Consider the following 20,062-nt stretch of genomic DNA (forward strand, 5'->3'; position numbering starts at 1 on the left):
TGGGTTAACGTCCACTTTCAAACCATTTCGAATTCGAAATCGAAAGCGAAGTTAACAAAATTGAAACCGTTTTACCAACTAAGCAGCGTCTTTTGTACTGCAATACCACAATCAGGTAAGTTTTTAACTACGTAAATGCTGCGTGGCTAGCACGTTGTAGTAAAGGAAAGAGACAGAGATCTACAGAGGCTGCAGAAAAGGGCGGCCACGATTATATTGGACGCGGGACCATTTTGTCCACCGGTTCCACTATTTGATAAGCTTTGCTGAATTCCAGTCTATGAGGAAGCGAAAGTTTTTAAGAGTGCATTGGCATACGAAAGAATCAACAATGACGCTCCAGAGTTTTTACCTAGCAGTTTGGTTCTTAATAGTGATAGACATTTAAGGTCAACTTGGTATAGCAGTCTTAACTTTATTTACCCTCGCTATAAAAGAAAATTGGAAAGGTGGAAAGTCTTTTGCAGTTAACTATTGACCTAAGAAGAAAACCATCTGTTCAATCTTTTAAATAAGCATGTTTTTTTGGAGAACCAATAGTTATTGCCGCAGTTTAATTTCTCTTAATCAGTTTTATTTACTGTTTAGTCTGTCTTATCAGTTTGTGTTTTGTTTTATTTGTGTTTATTGTTTCTGATGTTTTTTTAGTTATGTTTGTTAGAGTTATTAAGTTTTTAGAATTCTTATCTATTTAGTATTATAAAATATTGCATTTTTGGATTTATCTAACTGAGGGCCACAAGTTTGTTAGGTGATGTCTACTGTTCTGTGTTAACCCTCGATAAATAAAGTAAAGGCTAGTTATCATGAATTGAAGTTTCTGATTCTGTTTTTGATCTGAAAAAAAGAACTCATTCCCTACTATTCCAATTTATTTGAAGGTTCTTCGCCTTCCCACTTTGCCAAAGAAAATTACAGCATTTACCTTATAAGACCTATATAATATCTATATATCAGATAATGTCTCATATGAATATGAAAATAACACGTTAATGTCGGGTAACTGTGTTGACACGAAAATTGTTCATGCACAATGAATCTGGCACAAAGACGTCTAATGTTTGGTGTCCTGAGGATATGAAGGCATCAAAACCACGGTAGTATTTAGGTTGACATCCTGGGAAACGTTTGGTGTTGCTGTGTCAATGGATGAAAACTTCGAAGTAACCTCATCGGGTGAAGATTTGTCTTCGTTTGCCTGAATTTCTGTGTTCTCGTTTAGCGCTGTAAAAGAAAGCATTAAGCAGAGACGGCGTCATCAACTAAAATTTCAGTGTTTCTGTACGTGAACATTTGTTAGTATCAGGAATGAGGGAAACTTAATTTGGAGAACCTAATGCGAGACCTGTAGATGTAACTTTGAAATCAATTGATTCAACACTAACTAGATTTGACTTCAATTTCTACCCCAAATTTTTTCCAACACTAACTTCAAATAAAAAAATCAAAGGCTTGAGATGCAGACCAAGCAAAAGCAAAAACCCGTGAAGGCGCTGCGATGCTTTAAAGAGGCTTTCAACTACAAACTAAAAACTTAAACTTGGGACAAAGAATCTACTTTGATTGACAAAGCATGATTTCACTTGGGAGTCTCTGTACATTCTATACTGTACGGGTGACGAAAAAGGAAAGTAATAATGACACCCAATGACACTAAAAGTTTCTTTCGTTAATGGATCAGCTTATACACATATACATCGCCCACCTTTCGCCTTACAGGCCAACACAGAAGGTTGCAAGCATAAAACAAGCAGAGATCCAACCAAACTTAATACCCCAGGCGCCATTACAAAGACGTGCTGTACGTAGTTACTAATCGCCTCGTCTGAGTTTGAGCTACGATAAGAGAGAACACAAGTAAGTAAGTAAGTAAGTAAGTAAGTAAGTAAGTAAGTAAGTAAGTAAGTAAGCAAGATCTTTTATTTAAACACGATAAGAGTAAAAGCATTGCATGCTTGAGGGGTCGTGTGTAACTACTTATACCTAATTAACCTACAAGTTAAAGTGGATAAAATATACATAATCAGACTTGAAAGTAAAATCAATACAATACATAATATACTTATAAAATTTACAATTCAAAATCGGAGATCTTCTTCCCTACCGACCATGCGAATAATCTGGTAAATCTGATTTCCCTAAATGTGGGATCAGATTTTAGGTAGCCATGAAAGAAAGCTTGGTCAGAAACGATCAAGTATGAAGCTGTATATTTTGATTGTTATCAACATTCTAACTTATTGAGCTATATTTCTTATAATATTATATATTTCTTCGTTGTAGACTCTTTTAGTACATGGTTGGATGGATGGATGCATGCATGCATGCATGCATGCATGGATGCATGGATGCATGGATGCATGGATGCATGGATGGACGGATGGATTAGTTGGTGGGTGAGTGTACTTACTCGTTTTCCGGATAAAAGCTTTGTATGCCGATCACTAAACCACCACTTGAGAACCTACTCATTACAACTATAATGGAAATCACTAAACCACTGCTGTCCTGTAAAATAAATAGGCCACACAGTCTTCATTGATTGATTGCATTGTCACTTATGTCATCGATTAGCCATCGAGGAATGAAAACTACCTCTTCAAGGTACCAGCTAGATGCCAATTATATTTTACTCTTGCAAACTCTTGTTCAAAGGCCAACAAAGGTTATTGATTAAGAACTAAACACAAGCAGCAGAGTTGGATGTGACAAAACAAAGCACGTTCTTACGAAAACTTGGCATTACGTATGCTACGGAACAAACCTGTACAAAATTAACCTTACAGTATTTCCCCAAGTCACAAACCTTATTGTCTCCAATCAGTTCAGTGACAAAAGCCATTGACATGACGTACATAACTGACATGCCAAATCCTATTATTGTGACGGGTGCATAGGTCGCTTGCCTGGTGGAGGGAGTCTGAAAATAACTCAAGACGACACCGCCTATCACAAGGGAAGCTCCCAGTAGGTAACTCCACTGCAACAGCAAATCAATGAAGAGTTGAGAAAAAAAAAATAAAAACAATACGTTTGATACCTATGTTGGAAACGACGACTCCAATTCATGAATTTTCCTTTCTTTGGGCGTTCTTGTTTCATTCCTCATTTATTATTGAGTCATTGTTTTTTTCTTTAGGTATGGACTATTCTCCAGATGCCAGTGGTGGAACTGGCAACTGACACAGTTCGACAATTGAACTGAGTAATAATGTCCTAAAATCCTCGATGAAACAATGAGTGACCTAACTTGTTGTTCATTACGTAAGGCTGCTCTTAGCCTCTCCATGGTTTGAGCCTTGTGAGCTTCAAATGAAAACGAAAGTTTCGTATGGTCTCCCTCCACACCCCTTCCAAAACAGACACCTCACTAAATAAAATGAAATCGGAAAACACCATGGAGTAACTGACATGTGATGGACATCCATTCCACCCAGGTTTAGCAATATATCTATATCCATGCCAGACGCTAGATGTTTCAGACACCCTCCTGGCTTATGAGAGAAAGGCATCGGTTTTAACAGCTGTTTACGTCACGCCAATACCTTGCTCCCAATCTTCTTGTTGAGTTTTTCGCAAGGAATGCTCGAGAAAGATGCACTTATCAAAAGAACCAATGGAAAATAGGCAATGGCTTCCTAGGCGACAAAGGGCACAACAAAACAAATCAGTGATGTTCATCCGAATAAAAAAATATTTCCAGCTTGTTCTTAACGTATTTAACAAATAAAGAAGCCTAAGCGGTGTATTACACTGTGATAAAACACAAAGAGCATTTGAGAACACGAGGGAAATGTAGAAAACACGATCAAGCTGCGGGCTTGAGTGTTTCAAACGTCCGCAGTGTTTTATCATAGTGTAATACACGGCTTAGGCTTCTTCATTTGCTTTATGATATAGAGGTAATGTGGCGAAAAACAATAAAACACGCTTTTTCTATGTTTTATACTCTGATAAAACATGGGTTTTTGACAAATAAGAGCGCGCACAGGGTCCTATCTATATTATAAAGGAATATAAACGAAGGGGCTGTGTTTATTGAATCGGAAACTTAAGGAAAACATTTGTATACTATATTTAATCGATATCTGCATGAAAAGCAGAAAAGCACTGAGTTGGATTGCTCTTCCCTCATTGCTCAGATTTATTTTATTGTTCGAAAAAGACAATATATTTGTATATGGTAAAATGCACTCATTCACTAACTGTGGTGTGTATTTCAGTTGTTAGCATTGAAAGAAAGAAGAGGAAAAAACGGATTGAAAATACAAGGAAGTGAAAAAACTTAACACTGTGATATAAACTGAGAAAAATGTATTCCTAAAATTCATCTAAGAAAATGGATTGTTGTTGCTGGTATTAGAACCCCTTCTAGCATTTTGCTTTAGACGAATTATGTACTTTCCAAACGATACGTAGGAAAATAAACCGATACAATATTTACCTTTGCAAATCGTAATCTTTCTGTAAGAAACAGTGGTAAATATGTGAAAACTGTGTTTCTTACAAGGCCTGCACATGTGAAGATAATCGCTACCTGGAAATAATATCAATAAATATATATTCTTAGACGTTACATTTCTAAAACAAAATCTCTTTGGTTAAAACATCTTTTTTCCGATTTGTCAAGGTTGTCTTCGATGTTCAAAAAGTTACAATTTTAAGCAAGTGTAATACTGGCTCATTATGAAAGGATCCGACAGATAAAATCGTACGCTGACTCTCAATTTATAATATGAACTACTTAAATGATAGGGCGTGCGGTTTTATTTGCTATCTAAATAATATTGTAACATTCTTTGTATTTCTGCATTATAGTATTATTCGGGAAAATTTAATTGGTTACCATTTTTGTTTAAAAGATGCAATATATACAAACCTTATACAAGTTTGGATCTCTTAGCCAGTGTTTGATTGTGTTAGGACGTCTTTTCTTAACTGGATTAGTTTTTGATGAAACAGGAAGACCAAGCACTTTCTTTTTATCGTCTGAAGCTGAAGGATTAAAGCCATCATCAACGGACTCAGTTTCTTTATCTTCTTCCTGACTTCTTTCCGTGACGGTCGCCAGCTTCTTATCGGTCGCATCCAATTTGAAATCGTTTCCCCCATCCTCGTTCGGTAGTGGCATGACAGGCAATTCCGACAAACTCAAAGTCACTGACTTTTTGTGTCTTCGTTGAACTGAAGTATTATCGCTGCAGCAATCTTCCTCTATATCTTCGCTTCTTTCATCTTCAAAACCAAAGTTGAGTAGACCAAGTTGTCCATCAATTGTACTCGACACAATTCCGTTTCGTCGTTGCCTACATTTGGCTGAAACCGTTGTAGGCTTGTCTTCTTGGTCGATTTCGATTGCCCTTTTAACTGAATCTGCAGTAGTGTTGTTGCCCCAGTTGTCTTCTCCTCGTATGTCCTGGATCCCTTCTTGCCTCCAGTTTTCGCCAAGTGCATATTCTTCATCTGCAATGTCGACTCTAACGTGGTCTTCGATGCTCTCAGTTGACAAATCTTGTTGGCTGTGGTCTGATCTAGATAGGAGTCCATCAAGAACACGTACTAACAAGCTTTTTTTACGATCACGGTCTAACTTCTGTAGTCCTAGAACCATTTGTTTTCTTGCATCACCTTGAGGATCTTCCTGAGATGTTTTCTGAATCTCAGTTTGTGATGGACTTTGATCAATCTTGTCTTCACCGTCATAGAATAGAACTTCAACGAAATTCTCCAGTAAACTTCTTTTCCTCAGGCGAGTTTCATGTTCCACCGTGTCTTGATGTCCTTCTTCTTCCTTGTCTGGTTTTCCATTCGACGAAGTCACAAACATGTCAACAATTGAATAAACCAGACTGGCCTTCCGTGAGTCTTATATCAAAAGAACAAAAAATAAGAAAAATTATTGTATTTATTAAACGTTTTTCATAGTTCTCACAAATTTTAAGGGGCAAATCAACAATATAAACAGCTGCGTCGCTGTTTATATTAACATGGAGTTCGCTACTCCAAAAGAGCGTTTTCGTGAGTCTCATATCGAAACAAAAAGATAATTATTTACTGACCTCTGTTCATAATTTAACCAAACTCTAAGATGAAAATCAAGAGTAAAGAAAACGCGTAAGGAGGAGGATGATCTTTTTTTAGCCACCAATCAGATAGTGAACGAGGATGAAGTAGTACATGTGTGTCACTTCTTCATTCAGTTTTTCATAAAAACTCTCATACGTATAATTGCAAAAAAGTGAAAACAGAAAATCTTCCAGTTTGGATAGAGCACTAGTCTTTTTTACCGATATGGCGGCCATTTTGAATTGCATTGTTTCAAATAACTATTATGGTCTATTATGTGATTCTTAGGGGGTAAATATATACTACTTTGCATCCTAAGCATCCAATAATAGCTATATGAAACAATGCAACTCAAAATAGCCGCCGTATCGGTAAAAAGGTCCATTTGATTCGTCATGTTAAAAATCTCAAGAGCCAACAATTTCCCCAAATAAAGTTTGGGCGAAAGCAAAGCTTCATTATTGTTGACTGTTGGAAACCGTTTTACAGTGAATGCAAAATAAGCACAATAACAGATTTTAAAAAAGGCCGATTCCAAACGTCTATTAAACGCTTGAAATCCATGCTGACATTTTACTACCATTAGTTTTAGACTTACTTTGATTTTCCGTTTCAAAGGCTACCAGAAATAATCCGCCAACATTCTAAATGACATGAAATTAATGTTGTTAAAATGCGTTGAACTCAGTCTTAACACAGGACAACAAATTATTGTAAAACTGATGCGCATCTTAACTATAGTGCAGATAGCCGAGAAAGAACAGCAATAATGTTTTGAACGTCATGGCATAGCGGTGTGTAAAGTGCATGTAAAGGTAACAAAGAGTCTGTATCGCCTCGGGCTAAGCCTCTCATAACACCTGGATGGGATGCTAGTCCATCGCAGTGCTACCTCCAGCATTAAATTCGTCCCACCCATTTTTACACCCGGGTGGAAAGAGGCACCAAGACAGTTAAGAGTCTTCCCCAAGAACACAACACAATGTCACCGGCTAGGGCTAGAACCCGCACAGTTCGATTTGGATTCGAACGCAATCAGCATTAGGTCACTGCACCCCATACAATGTTCCTGTGCGTTATTTTATTTCCATGTATATGAATAAAGGGTGGCAAAGGACAAGCTTCAAGGTACTCAAGCTACAACTAAGTAGACCTTTTAAGGTACTCGTTTCAAACCTTAATTAACGTTGTACTTTACAGCTATAAGTTTTGAGGGCTGTAACATGAACTTATTTGTGTAAATCTCTTTTTTGCTACAGTGAAATACATATAAAATGCTCTCAAGTTCCAGATTCGCTCAGCTTGCAAGTGCTCTAACGTAGTCTGAAAAAAGAAGGAAATCCCTAGTCTAGCTACAAGATTCACTAGGGAATACTGAACTATGATGACAGCGAGATCAACATTCTAACTAAAACCGTGATCAGTTTCTCGTTGATAACTGCTCACAGTTGACTTACAAAATCTTGCAAAAATTTTAAAAGAAATCAAAAACAAGTAAAATACTTGACTTATAAAAGTAATTGGCTTCTATCGAAACAGTTATCCTCTGTCGAAGGGCAAGTGGAATACTTTATTGATTATCAACTAGAAGTCAATGTAACGTAAACTAAACGCTGTACCGAGTTTCTACAAGCTACCCGAAAAAGGCCTATAGCTAGCGCTTAAAACGCCGGCGCAGCTGTTTCAAATTTGCAACGACGGTTAATTCACCTTGATTAACTTTAAGGCGAAGATCACTAACTTAGCCTGTCTTTACACACCATATCAATATATGCACTCCGTTTTCTTTCGCGTGTCTTGCAAGGTTCTTTTGTCCCAATGTAGAAAATGTTTGCTTAAAGGATTCCTGTTCCAGTTGCAATCCAAGAGAGATACTGTAAGATAGAGAGAAGATGCAAATAGCGACATATTCAGACGGTCAAATAGGTAACCATGACTACCACAAGGTTAAGCTTAGAACTACAAGAAGAATATTCATAGTTGACAAGGACGAATCTTTTCCTAACGCTTTCAGTTGTGATGCTGTAGTGCTGACGGGACCTTAACTGGCAAACATATATTGAGAACACTTCAGTTAAAACACTGAGAAAGAAAGAGCTCCATTACTGTATTCAGCTGCACCTTCATAGTTTTAGGAGTTGGTAGAGTTATACCCTTGAGGTGAAGCCTACATCTTGACTCTTACAATTCTGTGTGCTCTAGACTCTGCGTCCTTATTAGCGCTAAACATGGACCTTTTCTGAAATTAAAAAATCAACTAATGACTTTAGCGGCTTATCAGTTTACTAACCGCAAAATCTGATAGGTGTATAGGCCCCAGACTATCTCCACTGTCTTGTCCAAGAAGAGCCCATGCGATGACGTAAACATAAACACCACTCGCGAAGGTAAACATTGTCCTAGGTATTAGATCAAACGAAAAAGGACTGATTACACATCAAGAGCGATACATTGTCTGTACAATAGTAAGTGCATGTGCGACAGTAAGTCGTCGACGTGCAGAAAATTAGTTTGCTACAATCGTTAACAATATTAGATTCTGTACCGGAAATTGCAATCAAGCGTGGAAATCGAGAGCGAGTAATCTAATTGTTTTAATGTAAATCTACTAATCGTTCAAAACTCAACTAGTAAAAATAGATCCTCTTCACACACGATTCGAAAACGCAAAGGAGAGGCCACCATTTTGTTAACAACCGCACACTTCTAGCCTGATCACTCACTATCTACAACAGAATAGATAGTGAGTGGCGTGACCAGTAAGAGAACGGTATTCGCGATAGAACGCTTACTTAAGAGGTGCCCTCTGTAATTTTCAACTATGGCCGTTTGGACCAGAAAAAATCAAATTCTTCAAACTTTCTCAGATGAATGGTCTGGATAAGTGATTTGCAAAAATATAACTTTCAGATCAATTCGATTCGTATTTTAGCGCTGGGGCCACCATCTTGGTTTTGCCCCTCTGAGAGGACTTTCAGCGGCCATTTTAGGGCACATTTTAAACAATTTGCCATACAAAGAAAACGATCTAAATCCGGGTAAAAACCCTTTATTCGAGACAAGCAAATGTTTCTTGTTACATTGAGAGGCTGTTTTGGCAATTTGATCATCACCTGATTTTTCTACAGAATTTTAAATTTCTTCCCTTTCGGACTACTCATGAAGCGCCATAAAAAAAAGGCGAAGTTTAAAGGAAAATATCGCCAAAAGTACATCACTTGAGATCCCAAAACTACCCTCCACTTAAAGAGCAATGTCTCACCTGTAAAAACATCCAATAAAATTTTGGGGCAGTTAAAACTGTAAAATGTTAGAAGAAGAAGTTTAAGCTGTGCTTTTGTCAACAAAGATCGCCGTCCTAATTAGCATAAAAACGTGAAAATAACGATGCACAGAGAAAATAATGATATATTCCACTTACCTCGCGACATGTCGACAACTGGATGTTCCACGATGCCTCATCTTATATTTCCAGTATGTTTCAGCCACATTTTCGGTGATTAGTGTACGAAATCACTCTCTGACATCGCCACGGTTAAGCAGATTTCAACTCTACGAAGCCCGCTTCATAACATCTATCAATATTATTTGTCTTAAGCCGCCGTTTACAAGAAGTTTAACAGTTTGCTGAGATCCTAACTGACCCAGAAGTCTGTTAGCAGCCTTTAAAATCTTCCTTTTAATCGAGGATTCTCATCAAGAACTCGTTTAAGCTCAGTTCTGTTTTGATCTGTTATGCACCCGCCATTATTCCACAGATTGCGTTACATTTGACAAATGCGCATTCCAACGGGTAGGGGTAGGGTGGGTAGGAAGTGAAAATGTAACCGACATTAAAGCCATTTTACGCATTTCTGTGGCTAAACTAGTTACTGGCTTTCCCAGAATGATTTGAACATGAGCTTCTGCTTGCAGGTATTTTCTAGGTTATTTTTGCAGGGTAGGTAAGGGGGGGGGGGGGGGTCGTGTATTAAAAAAAAGAAAAAAGAAAACGATAGACAGTATCAGGTCAAAAGATTATGATCTGTGTATCTTGATCAGCTTTATTAGTTCATCAGTGAGGCCCTATTAGGGGTTTTCAGGATACTGGATATTTGGGTAAAAAGTTAATAGGATGCAAGAAATTTAGGAGAAATATTAATGGGGTAGAGCATGTTTAGATCAGATAAAACAGGACATTAATTGAGTAGGAAATCGTTGAGCTGGATTAAACAGGATACAAGATATTTAGGACAAAAATTAACAGGATAAGGGACCTCCCCGACACGCCCCCCCCCCCCCCTTTCCACTATGGGGCCTCAACAATGGTCAGCTATTTATGATAAAATAAATGTATGTCAACTGCTATAAACATTTATTCTGGACTCTTAGTACTTATATCACGGTGGAATATGAAAGTTTTGTATCAGATTTTAGGAGTTTTAAGGTTAGGTAACGCAGCTCCTTGTTAGTAATTTCGAAGCCCACACTTGTTACACTGAATAGATAGATAAAGACGGGGCTGGAGAAATAAACAGAGAATGAAATGTGTCCCGAATTCTGTACCGTTTAACAGGGATTTCTTACATGGCAACCTTTGTGTCTGCAAAGAGATCAAGGCACAACATTCCACACTATATTTGTAAACAACTATCCTAATCTCATTGACAGCCATTAGTTTTTGACGAGAATTTTCATTTATTACAAATAGAATACGGATAGAACTCCAATAAAAAGCCTCTTCCTTGTGGTTTTTTTGTTCAGCATTATACTTGTGTCTTTCGCTGCCCGAAATGCCATCAAATGCTGCGAAAGGCAACAGACTGACAAGCAGTGCGCAAGAAAAGTTTTTCTCGGGTCAGGAAACGGCCATAAAAGTCGAAGCAATTACTGTAGCACAAAAGATGAGGCGCTCAAAAGGTGAGGCCAGAATTAGGCGGTTCACCTGTGGTGAGTTCCTGACTCCTTGCCACGTTTAATCCTTCCTCTCGAGAATGGCTTTAAAGCTTAGAAACAGACAGGAGAAGGTCCTCCAAGAAGACACAACAACCGCTGAGAATCAAGCTGCAGATATTTTTGACAAGTGTCAGTTAATTCATCCAATTGCTTATGACTCATTCAACTTGTGTGCCTTAAACGCATCTATAATGTCTTTAAAAAGCTAAGCGTCAACATTAGTGCTTCGCTTGATAGATGCGGGTATTTTAAAGCGCCCTGCATAGGGTTGAAAACTAGTCTTGTGCAGACATGCAGCTGTGCTCCATCACAGAACTAAACGACATTAGCGGCTGTGGGGTGCCTCAGGCTCATAACGAATGGTGCCTACAAAATACAAACGTATTTCCGCCAGATTAAGAAAACGTGGAAAAAAGTAGATCTTAGCTAGGGTTATTAGAATCCACAAAGAAAACTGGGGGTAGTCATTAATTTTTCCGAGACGGTAGCATTTTTCTGAATAAAGGTAAAGATATTTCTTCACAGATTCTCCTAAGGTTCGCCTTTACATGCAGAAAACTAAACATATTAAAAAACATCTTTAAACTACGTGGTAAGTGGTAACATAAAAACCACTTTTGATATGTATTTTATAACAGAATCGTCGCAACAGCACTCCTCTGGCTTAGCCAAAATACAGTCTACATAACTTTTCCTCACAGCCAAAAACTAATGCATTGTCGAATAGGCTTGCCACTTCCAATCAATACCATAAAATGTAGCTGTAATCACCCCTTTGTTAAAAGTTAAATGAGTTGTTTCATCCTTTCGAAAACTTTGTCGGTGTCCGTTACTTTTTTTCCTGTTACTTTCCAAGTAAGTTAAACATTGACGTCTCTCGCAGTTGTTTTGCGCGCGCATTTAATATGCCATCTACAGTTGAATTTCAGTATGATTTTTTCTACGGATACGATAAAAGGTAGTTTTTCAGCTGGAAGCCGTTCACAGTTAGTGCTTAGCGATATGCTGCTTTTCTGGTAATCCCGGTTTTAGTACAGGCTCGTAATTTTAGTGCGAAATTTGTTTCGGCCACAATAGAATATTTTTCAAGTCGCACGCTTGGTAGGGTAGTTAATTACGTCACTAGTTCCAACCCAAGCGCGCGCCTGGCGTTTAAACCATGCCTAAAAAAGAAGGTACCGTCCTTAACTGCCCTTCAGTTATTTTCTGAGCATTTTCTTTTCTGATGGAAAAGTGACACGGCTAAGAAAATGTAAGAAGTTTCAATAAAACGTCGCTTATCATTACTTCCTTCGCACTATTCGTCAGTCTGTTGTCTTTTGCAAAATTCGATGGCACTTCCGGCAGCAAAAGACACAACTGTCCCGCTTTATCTGATCTAAACATGCTCTACCGCATTAATTTTTCCCCTAAATTTCTTGCATCCTATTAATTTTTTACCCAAATATCCAGTATCCTGAAAACCCCTAATAGGGCCTCACTGATGAACTAATAAAGCTGATCAAGATACACAGATCATAATCTTTTGACTTGGTACTGTCTATCGTTTTCTTTTTTTCTTTTTTTTTTTTTTTTTTAATACACGACAAAAATAACCTAGAAAATACCTGCAAGCAGAAGCTCATGTTCAAATCATTCTGGGAAAGCCAGTAACTAGTTTAGCCACAGAAATGCGTAAAATGGCTTTAATGTCGGTTACATTTTCACTTCCTACCCACCCTACCCCTACCCGTTGGAATGCGCATTTGTCAAATGTAACGCAATCTGTGGAATAATGGCGGGTGCATAACAGATCAAAACAGAACTGAGCTTAAACGAGTTCTTGATGAGAATCCTCGATTAAAAGGAAGATTTTAAAGGCTGCTAACAGACTTCTGGGTCAGTTAGGATCTCAGCAAACTGTTAAACTTCTTGTAAACGGCGGCTTAAGACAAATAATATTGATAGATGTTATGAAGCGGGCTTCGTAGAGTTGAAATCTGCTTAACCGTGGCGGTGTCAGAGAGTGATTTCGTACACTAATCACCGAAAATGTGGCTGAAACATACTGGAAATATAAGATGAGGCATCGTGGAACATCCAGTTGTCGACATGTCGCGAGGTAAGTGGAATATATCATTATTTTCTCTGTGCATCGTTATTTTCACGTTTTTATGCTAATTAGGACGGCGATCTTTGTTGACAAAAGCACAGCTTAAACTTCTTCTTCTAACATTTTACAGTTTTAACTGCCCCAAAATTTTATTGGATGTTTTTACAGGTGAGACATTGCTCTTTAAGTGGAGGGTAGTTTTGGGATCTCAAGTGATGTACTTTTGGCGATATTTTCCTTTAAACTTCGCCCTTTTTTATGGCGCTTCATGAGTAGTCCGAAAGGGAAGAAATTTAAAATTCTGTAGAAAAATCAGGTGATGATCAAATTGCCAAAACAGCCTCTCAATGTAACAAGAAACATTTGCTTGTCTCGAATAAAGGGTTTTTATCCAGATTTAGATCGTTTTCTTTGTATGGCAAATTGTTTAAAATGTGCCCTAAAATGGCCGCTGAAAGTCCTCTCAGAGGGGCAAAACCAAGATGGTGGCCCCAGCGCTAAAATACGAATCGAATTGAACTGAAAGTTATATTTTTGCGAATCACTTATCTAGACCATTCATCTGAGAAAGTTTGAGGAATTTGATTTTTTCTGGTCCAAACGGCCATAGTTGAAAATTACAGAGGGCGCCTCTTAAATTGACCGTGTCTGAGGGAAAGGCACGTTTAGTTAACTTGAATACAGTCCAACCGGGGATCTGGATTCTTCGAGACAGAGAGATTCAAATGCCACGCTCATTAATGCAGCATAGCTAGTACGTCAGTATAAAACCAAAGTTGTTTGACACAAACCGCATGGCGACAAGGGCAGTAAATTCCGAGACTTTTTCAGCTACATTGGTGACAAATGCCAAGTGATTTATCTCCACCACGTTAAAGCAGATGTTAACTAACGCCGAGAAGAAGCCAAAATAGACAAGTGGAAGCCAGCTTTGATCTCTTCCATCACGCAAGAAGCACTTGCTAAACAAAAGGGGGATGCATATTGCCATTAAAAATGTTGCAAGGAGATGCCAAGATTTTCGTCTGCCGATTTTGTTCGATAGCACAGGAACATTGACATTGTCGCCAAGGTACCCAGATATCAGAGACATAGCAGCGTCTGAAAGTTCTCCAATGAGAACTATCAGCCCTGCTTGTGAAGCTGAAAGTTCCAGTACTTTCATGAAGAATAGGATTTCGAATGAGAATAAAAGTTGTGTATAGGTGTCATTGAACACATTTCCAACTGCACACGATAGACGTTCCCTTGCCCTCATTACTCCAGATTGTTTGTTGCTTGTTCTTCTCTGAAAATATGAAGGGTGCAATTAGCCGGGACTACACCTAGAAACATTTTATATACATTTTGAACTCCGGCAACCGCACAATAGAGGAACAGATTAAAATGGTGCACTAAGTAATGCTCGATAAAAGAAATGATCTTTACATGTACTTACAAGATTAGGACAACTAAACCAGAGTGGGTCCCTACCATAGATAAATCCAAGCAAGGCTATTCTATTATCTGGTTTCAAATCTAATTACGACTGTACTGAATGTACTTTGAATTTCAGCTGTTAAGACCGGTACTTTGATGATATTAACAATTCTCGGCGTCTTTCTTTAAGTCCTTCTGTAACCAGTTCCTTCACACGTCACTGGACCAGACAGCGTCACCTACCCCGACGTGTTCGGACGTCATGAGTGTGATTGTGAAAAACGTAAGTTTGAATGACAATTGTTCTTTATCTATTTTAAAATACTCGCCTGCAGGTGTACCTGAGAAACAACAACAGCACATTTATTTTATGTCGTTCTGTGTGGTTGAAAACAAACCTCGTGCAAAAACACAATAGAGGAACAGATTAAAATGAGGTAAGTAACGCACGCTGAAAGCCTCTATATGCACTTGCAAGATTAGGACAATTAAACTAGAAGCGGTGGCACCATAAATCCAACCAAGGCTAATCTCCGATCTGGCTTTAAATCTGATTACGACTGTACCGAACTTTCTTTGAATTAAGGATGTAACCACTGGTACTTTAGTGATATTTACGACTCTTGGAGTCTGCCTTTGAGTCCTTGTATAACCGGCTCCTCCACACGTCACTGGACAAGACTAAGTGACCACTGACGGTGACGAGTTCGGTCATGAGTGCGATTGTGAAAAAGGAAGATTTCAATGACTGACAACTGTTATTTATCTGATTTACAATACTGAGCTTTAAGTTCATCTAAGAAACACTAGCCACAGGAATCAGAAATTTGCAAAAGACACGTTCTCACTGATTGGAAAACTCGCAACAGTTGTGAATATACAGTCAGCTATAGCACGATAAACCCGCTTGCGCCAAGATAATTGCACGTAAATAAATGTCTTCCTTAGTCGGCTGAGAGCAACACGGCACTCAAACAGACAAAGGAAAATAGACAAAAGGTACTCAAAAATAGATTTCATTCCTAACTACACCATATCTGACACAAAAGAGAGGAAGAAGCACTCAGACACACAATATTTAATGACGAGCTAGGTATGATACCGCCCATAAACGTGATGATCTCTGGATTAAATGAAGCGATGTCTGGTACCGCCCAAAAACGTGATAAGTGAATGATACCGAATTAAGGGAAGAAGCAGCAGCCACTGAAGTGAATCGTCCTGTTTTGTTCGCCACATGCTGCTCAAACTTCAAAGCAAAGATTACTATTCCTCTAAGATTCGCGTTTATCACATTTGCAAATTTTTTGTTGTATAGTCATTACTGAAATAAGGCCTGCAGTGACTAGAAACGGCTGAATTCAGTTGTTCTTTTGGATCCTTTCACGCTTGAAAAAAAATTTTGTCCATTAATTTTAAATGGTCATAACACTCTATTTCATTAAACAGCATTAAATTAATTCACTGGAAATTTACATGGCTAACTGGAAGGGTAGTATCGACTCCCGAACAAACGTTCCTAGTAATAAATGTTTGTTGATAAACAATCGTACTCAAATCGGAGTTAGAACGAATGGCAAAATTATTAACATGTTTGGTGTAAGTTAGAGAGGAATTATTGTAGAACTCAAAGAGATCAGACAACGGAAAGTAGACACTCGTTCAGTGCCCAAAAATAGCTTTAGTTTGTAACTACTTCAATGTCTGATTCAAACTGAGAGAGGAACTAGCAATCCTCCCACTCATATGTTGTAGTTGGTAAGTAAGTATCTAGGCGTACTTCCCTTCCTTATGAAAACAGAAACGAGAGAACAAGCTTCAAAGAAACATACGTTGATTCTATCTCTGCTTCTGCAGGGTACTTCAGATTCCCGACACTACAGTCTAACACACATGCAACTTGACCAAGGGTCTATTTAAAAATCTGATTCTGGCGGTAAGCAGAATGTCGTTTAAAACTAAACAGGTACAGGCACGTTTTGTATTTTAATAATACCAAAGAAAAATGAGCTTTCCCAAGTATTTTCAGAAGAAATCAATCCTCAATAATTCAGTCAATAAGGATGGGTTAACGTCGACTTTCAAATCATTTCGAATTCGAGATCGAAAGCGAAGTTAACAAAATTGAAACCGTTTTACCAACTAAGAAGCGTCTTTTCTACTGCAATACCACAATCAGGTAAGTTTTTAACTACGTAAATGCTGCGTGGCTAGCAGGTTGTAGTAAAGGCAAGAGACAGAGATCTACAGAGGCTTCTTCATCTCCAGAAAAGGGCGGCTACGATTATATTGGACGCGGGACCATTTCGTCCATCTGTTCCACTATTTGATAAGCTTTGTTGGATTCCATTCTATGAGGAAGCGAAAGTTTTTAAGAGTGTATTGGCATACGAAAGAATCAACAATGACGCTTCAGAGTTTTTAACTAGTAGTTTGGTTCTTAATAGTGATAGACATTTTAAGGTCAACTTGGTATACAGTCTTAACTTTATTTACCCTCGTTATAAAAGAAAATTGGAAAGGTGGAAAGTCTTTTGCAGTTAACTATTGACCTAAGAAAAAAACCATCTGTTCAATCTTTTAAACAAGCATGTTATTTTGGACAACCAATGGTTATTGCCTAAGAAAAAAACCATCTGTTCAATCTTTTAAACAAGCATGTTATTTTGGACAACCAATGGTTATTGCCGCAGTTTAATTTCTCTTAATCAGTTTTATTTACTATTCAGCCTGTCTTATCATTTTGTCATTTGTTTTATTGTATTTGTTTCTGATGCTTTTTTTTATTTATCTTTGTTAGAGTTATTAAGTTTTTAGAGTTCTTATCTATTTAGTATTATAAAATATTGCATTTTTAGATTTATCTAACTGAGGGCCAAAAGTTTGTTAGTTGATGTCTACTATTCTGTGTTAACCCTCGATAAATAAAGTAAAGGCTAGTTATCATGAATTGAAGTTTCTGATTCTGTTTCTGATCTGAAAAAAAGAACTCATTCCCTACCTGATTCCAATTTATTTGAAGGTTCTTCGCCTTCGCTACTTTGCCAAGGAAAATTACAACATTTACCTTATAAGACCTATATAATACCTACATATCAGATAATGTTTCACATGAATATGAAAATAGCATGTTGATGTCGGGTAACTTTGTCGACACGAAAATTGTTCATGCACAATGAATCTGACACAAAGACGTCTAAAGTTTGGTGTCCTGAGGCTATGAAGGCATCAAAGCCACGGTAGTATTTAGGTTGACATCCTGGGAAACGTTTGGTGTTGCTGTGTCAATGGATGAAAACTTCGAAGTAACCTCATCGGGTGAAGATTTGTCTTCGTTTGCCTGAATTTCTGTGTTCTCATTTAGCGCTATAAAAGAAAGCATTAAGCAGAGACGGCGTCATCAACTAAAATTTCAATGTTTCTGGACGTGAACATTTGTTAGTATCAGGAATGAGGGAAACTTAATTTGGAGAACCTAATGCCAGACCTGTAGATGTAACTTTGAAATCAATTTATTCAACACTAACTAGATTTGACATCAATTTCTACCCCAAAATTTTTTCCATTACTGACTTCAAATAAAAAAAATCAGAGGCTTGAGATGCAGAGCAAGCAAAAGCAAAAACTCGTGAAGACGCTCCGATCCTTTAAAGAGGCTTTCCACTATAAACTAAAAACTTAAACTTGGGACAAAGAATCTACTTTGATTGACAAAGCATGATTTCACTTGGGAGTCTCTGTTCATTCTATACTGTACGGGTGACGAAAAAGGAAAGTAATAATGACACCCAATGACACTAAAAGTTTCTTTCGTTAATGGATCAGCTTATACACATATACATCGCCCACCTTTCGCCTTACAGGCCAACACAGAAGGTTGCCAGCATAAAACAAGCAGAGATCCAACCAGACTTAATACCCCAGGCGCCATTACAAAGACGTGCTGTACGTAGTTGCTAATCGCCTCGTCTGAGTTCGAGCTACGATAAGAAAGAAAACAAGTAAGTAAGTAAGAAAGTAAGTAAGTAAGTAAGTAAGATCCTTTATTTAAACACGATAAGAGTAAAAACATTGCATTCTTAAGGGGGTCGTGTGTAACTACCTATACCTAATTAACCTACAAGTTTAAGTGGATAAAATATACATAATCACACTTGAAAGTAAAATCAATACAATACATAATATACTTATAAAATTTAAAATTCAAAATCGGAGATCTTCTTCGCTACCGACCATGCGGATAATCTGGTAAATCTGATTTCCCCAAATGTGGGATCAGATTTTAGGTAGCCAGAAAAGAAAGCTTGGTCAGAAACGATTAAGTATGAAGCTGTATAGTTTGATTGTTATCAACATTCTAACTTATTGAGTTATATTTCTTATGATATTATATATTTCTTCGTTGTAGACTCTTTTAGTACGTGGGTGCATGGATGATGGATGGACGGACGGATGGATGCATGGATGCATGGATGCATGGATGCATGAATGCATGGATGCATGAATGCATGGATGCGTGGATGCATGGATGCATGGATGCATGGATGAACGGATGGATTAGCTGGTGGGTGATTGTATAGATGTACTTACTCGTTTTCTGGATAAAAGCTTTGTATGCCGATCACTATACCACCACTTGAGACCCTACTCATGACAACTATAATGGAAATCACTAAACCACTGCTGTCCTGTAAAATAGATAGGCCACACAGTCTTCATTGATTGATTGCATTCTCACTTATGTCATCGATTAGCCATTGAGGAATGAAACCTACCTCTTCAAGGTACCAGCTAGATGCCAATTATAGTTTACTCATGCAAACTCTTGTTCAAAGGCCAACAAAGATTACTGATTAAGAACTAAACACAAGCAGCGGAATTGGACGTGACAAAACAAAGCACGTTCTTACGAAAACTTGACATTACGTATGCTACGGAACAAACCTGTTCAAAATTAGCCTTACAGTATTTCTCCAAATCACAAACCTTATTGTCTCCAATCAGTTCAGTGACAAAAGCCATTGACATGACGTACATAACTGACATGCCAAATCCTATTATTATGAAGGGTGCATAGGTCGCTTGCCTGGTGGAGGGAGTCTGAAAATAACTCCAGAAGACACCGCCTATCACAAGGGAAGCTCCCAGTAGGTAACTCCACTGCAAGAGTAAATCAATAAAGAGTTGAGAAAAAAAAAAATAAAAACAAAACAATTGATATCTATGTTGGCAACGACGATTCCAATTCATGAACTTTCCTTTCTTTGGGTGTTCTTGTTTCATTCCTCATTTATTATTGAGTTGTTGTTTTTTTCTTTAGGTATGGGCTATTCTCCATATGCCAGTGGTGTAACTGGCAACTGACACAGTCCGACAATTGAACTAAGTAATAATGTCCTAAAATCCTCGATGAAACAATGAGTGACCTAACTTGTTGTTCATTACGTAAGGCTGCTCTTAGCCTCTTCATGGTTTGAGCCTTGTGAGCTTCAAATGAAAACGAAAGTTTCGTATGGTCTACCTCCACACCCCTTCCAAAACAGACACCTC

General features: G+C 38.0%; 1 protein-coding gene and 2 long non-coding RNA genes across 5 annotated transcripts; 1 reads left to right on the forward strand and 2 right to left on the reverse strand.

The window, feature by feature from the left end:
* Nucleotides 1–131: 131 nt before the first annotated feature.
* On the reverse strand, nucleotides 132–8,344 carry LOC145496333 (uncharacterized). 2 transcript variants are annotated; one of them, XM_081475994.1, is made up of 10 exons: nucleotides 8,188–8,344; nucleotides 7,827–7,940; nucleotides 6,665–6,710; nucleotides 4,880–5,865; nucleotides 4,445–4,537; nucleotides 3,546–3,638; nucleotides 2,807–2,980; nucleotides 2,411–2,508; nucleotides 1,706–1,836; nucleotides 132–1,224 (listed from the first exon to the last, which is right to left on the reverse strand). In XM_081475994.1, exons 2-10 carry the CDS (start codon nucleotides 7,827–7,829, stop codon nucleotides 1,055–1,057), a joined length of 1,794 nt encoding a protein of 597 aa, XP_081332120.1. In that variant the 5' UTR covers nucleotides 7,830–7,940; nucleotides 8,188–8,344; the 3' UTR covers nucleotides 132–1,054. The 2 variants fall into 2 exon arrangements, with proteins under 2 accessions (XP_081332120.1, XP_081332121.1); XM_081475995.1 differs by having other exon boundaries at nucleotides 7,777–7,940.
* Nucleotides 8,345–13,027: 4,683 nt separating this feature from the next.
* On the forward strand, nucleotides 13,028–18,999 carry LOC145496920 (uncharacterized). Of its 2 annotated transcripts, XR_014050623.1 has the most exons (4): nucleotides 13,028–13,102; nucleotides 14,703–14,795; nucleotides 18,376–18,513; nucleotides 18,921–18,999. It is a non-coding gene; the product is annotated as an uncharacterized LOC145496920 (long non-coding RNA). The 2 variants fall into 2 exon arrangements; XR_014050622.1 differs by lacking the exon at nucleotides 13,028–13,102 and having other exon boundaries at nucleotides 14,353–14,795.
* Nucleotides 17,368–19,170, reverse strand: LOC145496827 (uncharacterized). The gene is made up of 2 exons (XR_014050607.1): nucleotides 19,103–19,170; nucleotides 17,368–18,492 (listed from the first exon to the last, which is right to left on the reverse strand). It is a non-coding gene; the product is annotated as an uncharacterized LOC145496827 (long non-coding RNA).
* Nucleotides 19,171–20,062: the final 892 nt, after the last annotated feature.

This window comes from Orbicella franksi, chromosome 1, assembly GCF_964199315.1.
Source record: "Orbicella franksi chromosome 1, jaOrbFran1.1, whole genome shotgun sequence".
NCBI lineage: Eukaryota > Metazoa > Cnidaria > Anthozoa > Scleractinia > Merulinidae > Orbicella > Orbicella franksi.

Coding starts and splice junctions, on each gene's coding strand:
- LOC145496333 (XM_081475994.1), bottom strand. Junction 2,981..3,545: donor ACAAGAAGATTGGGAGCAAG/GTATTGGCGTGA, acceptor TTGCTGTTGCAG/TGGAGTTACCTACTGGGAGC. Junction 2,509..2,806: donor AACTGATTGGAGACAATAAG/GTTTGTGACTTG, acceptor TTTATTTTACAG/GACAGCAGTGGTTTAGTGAT.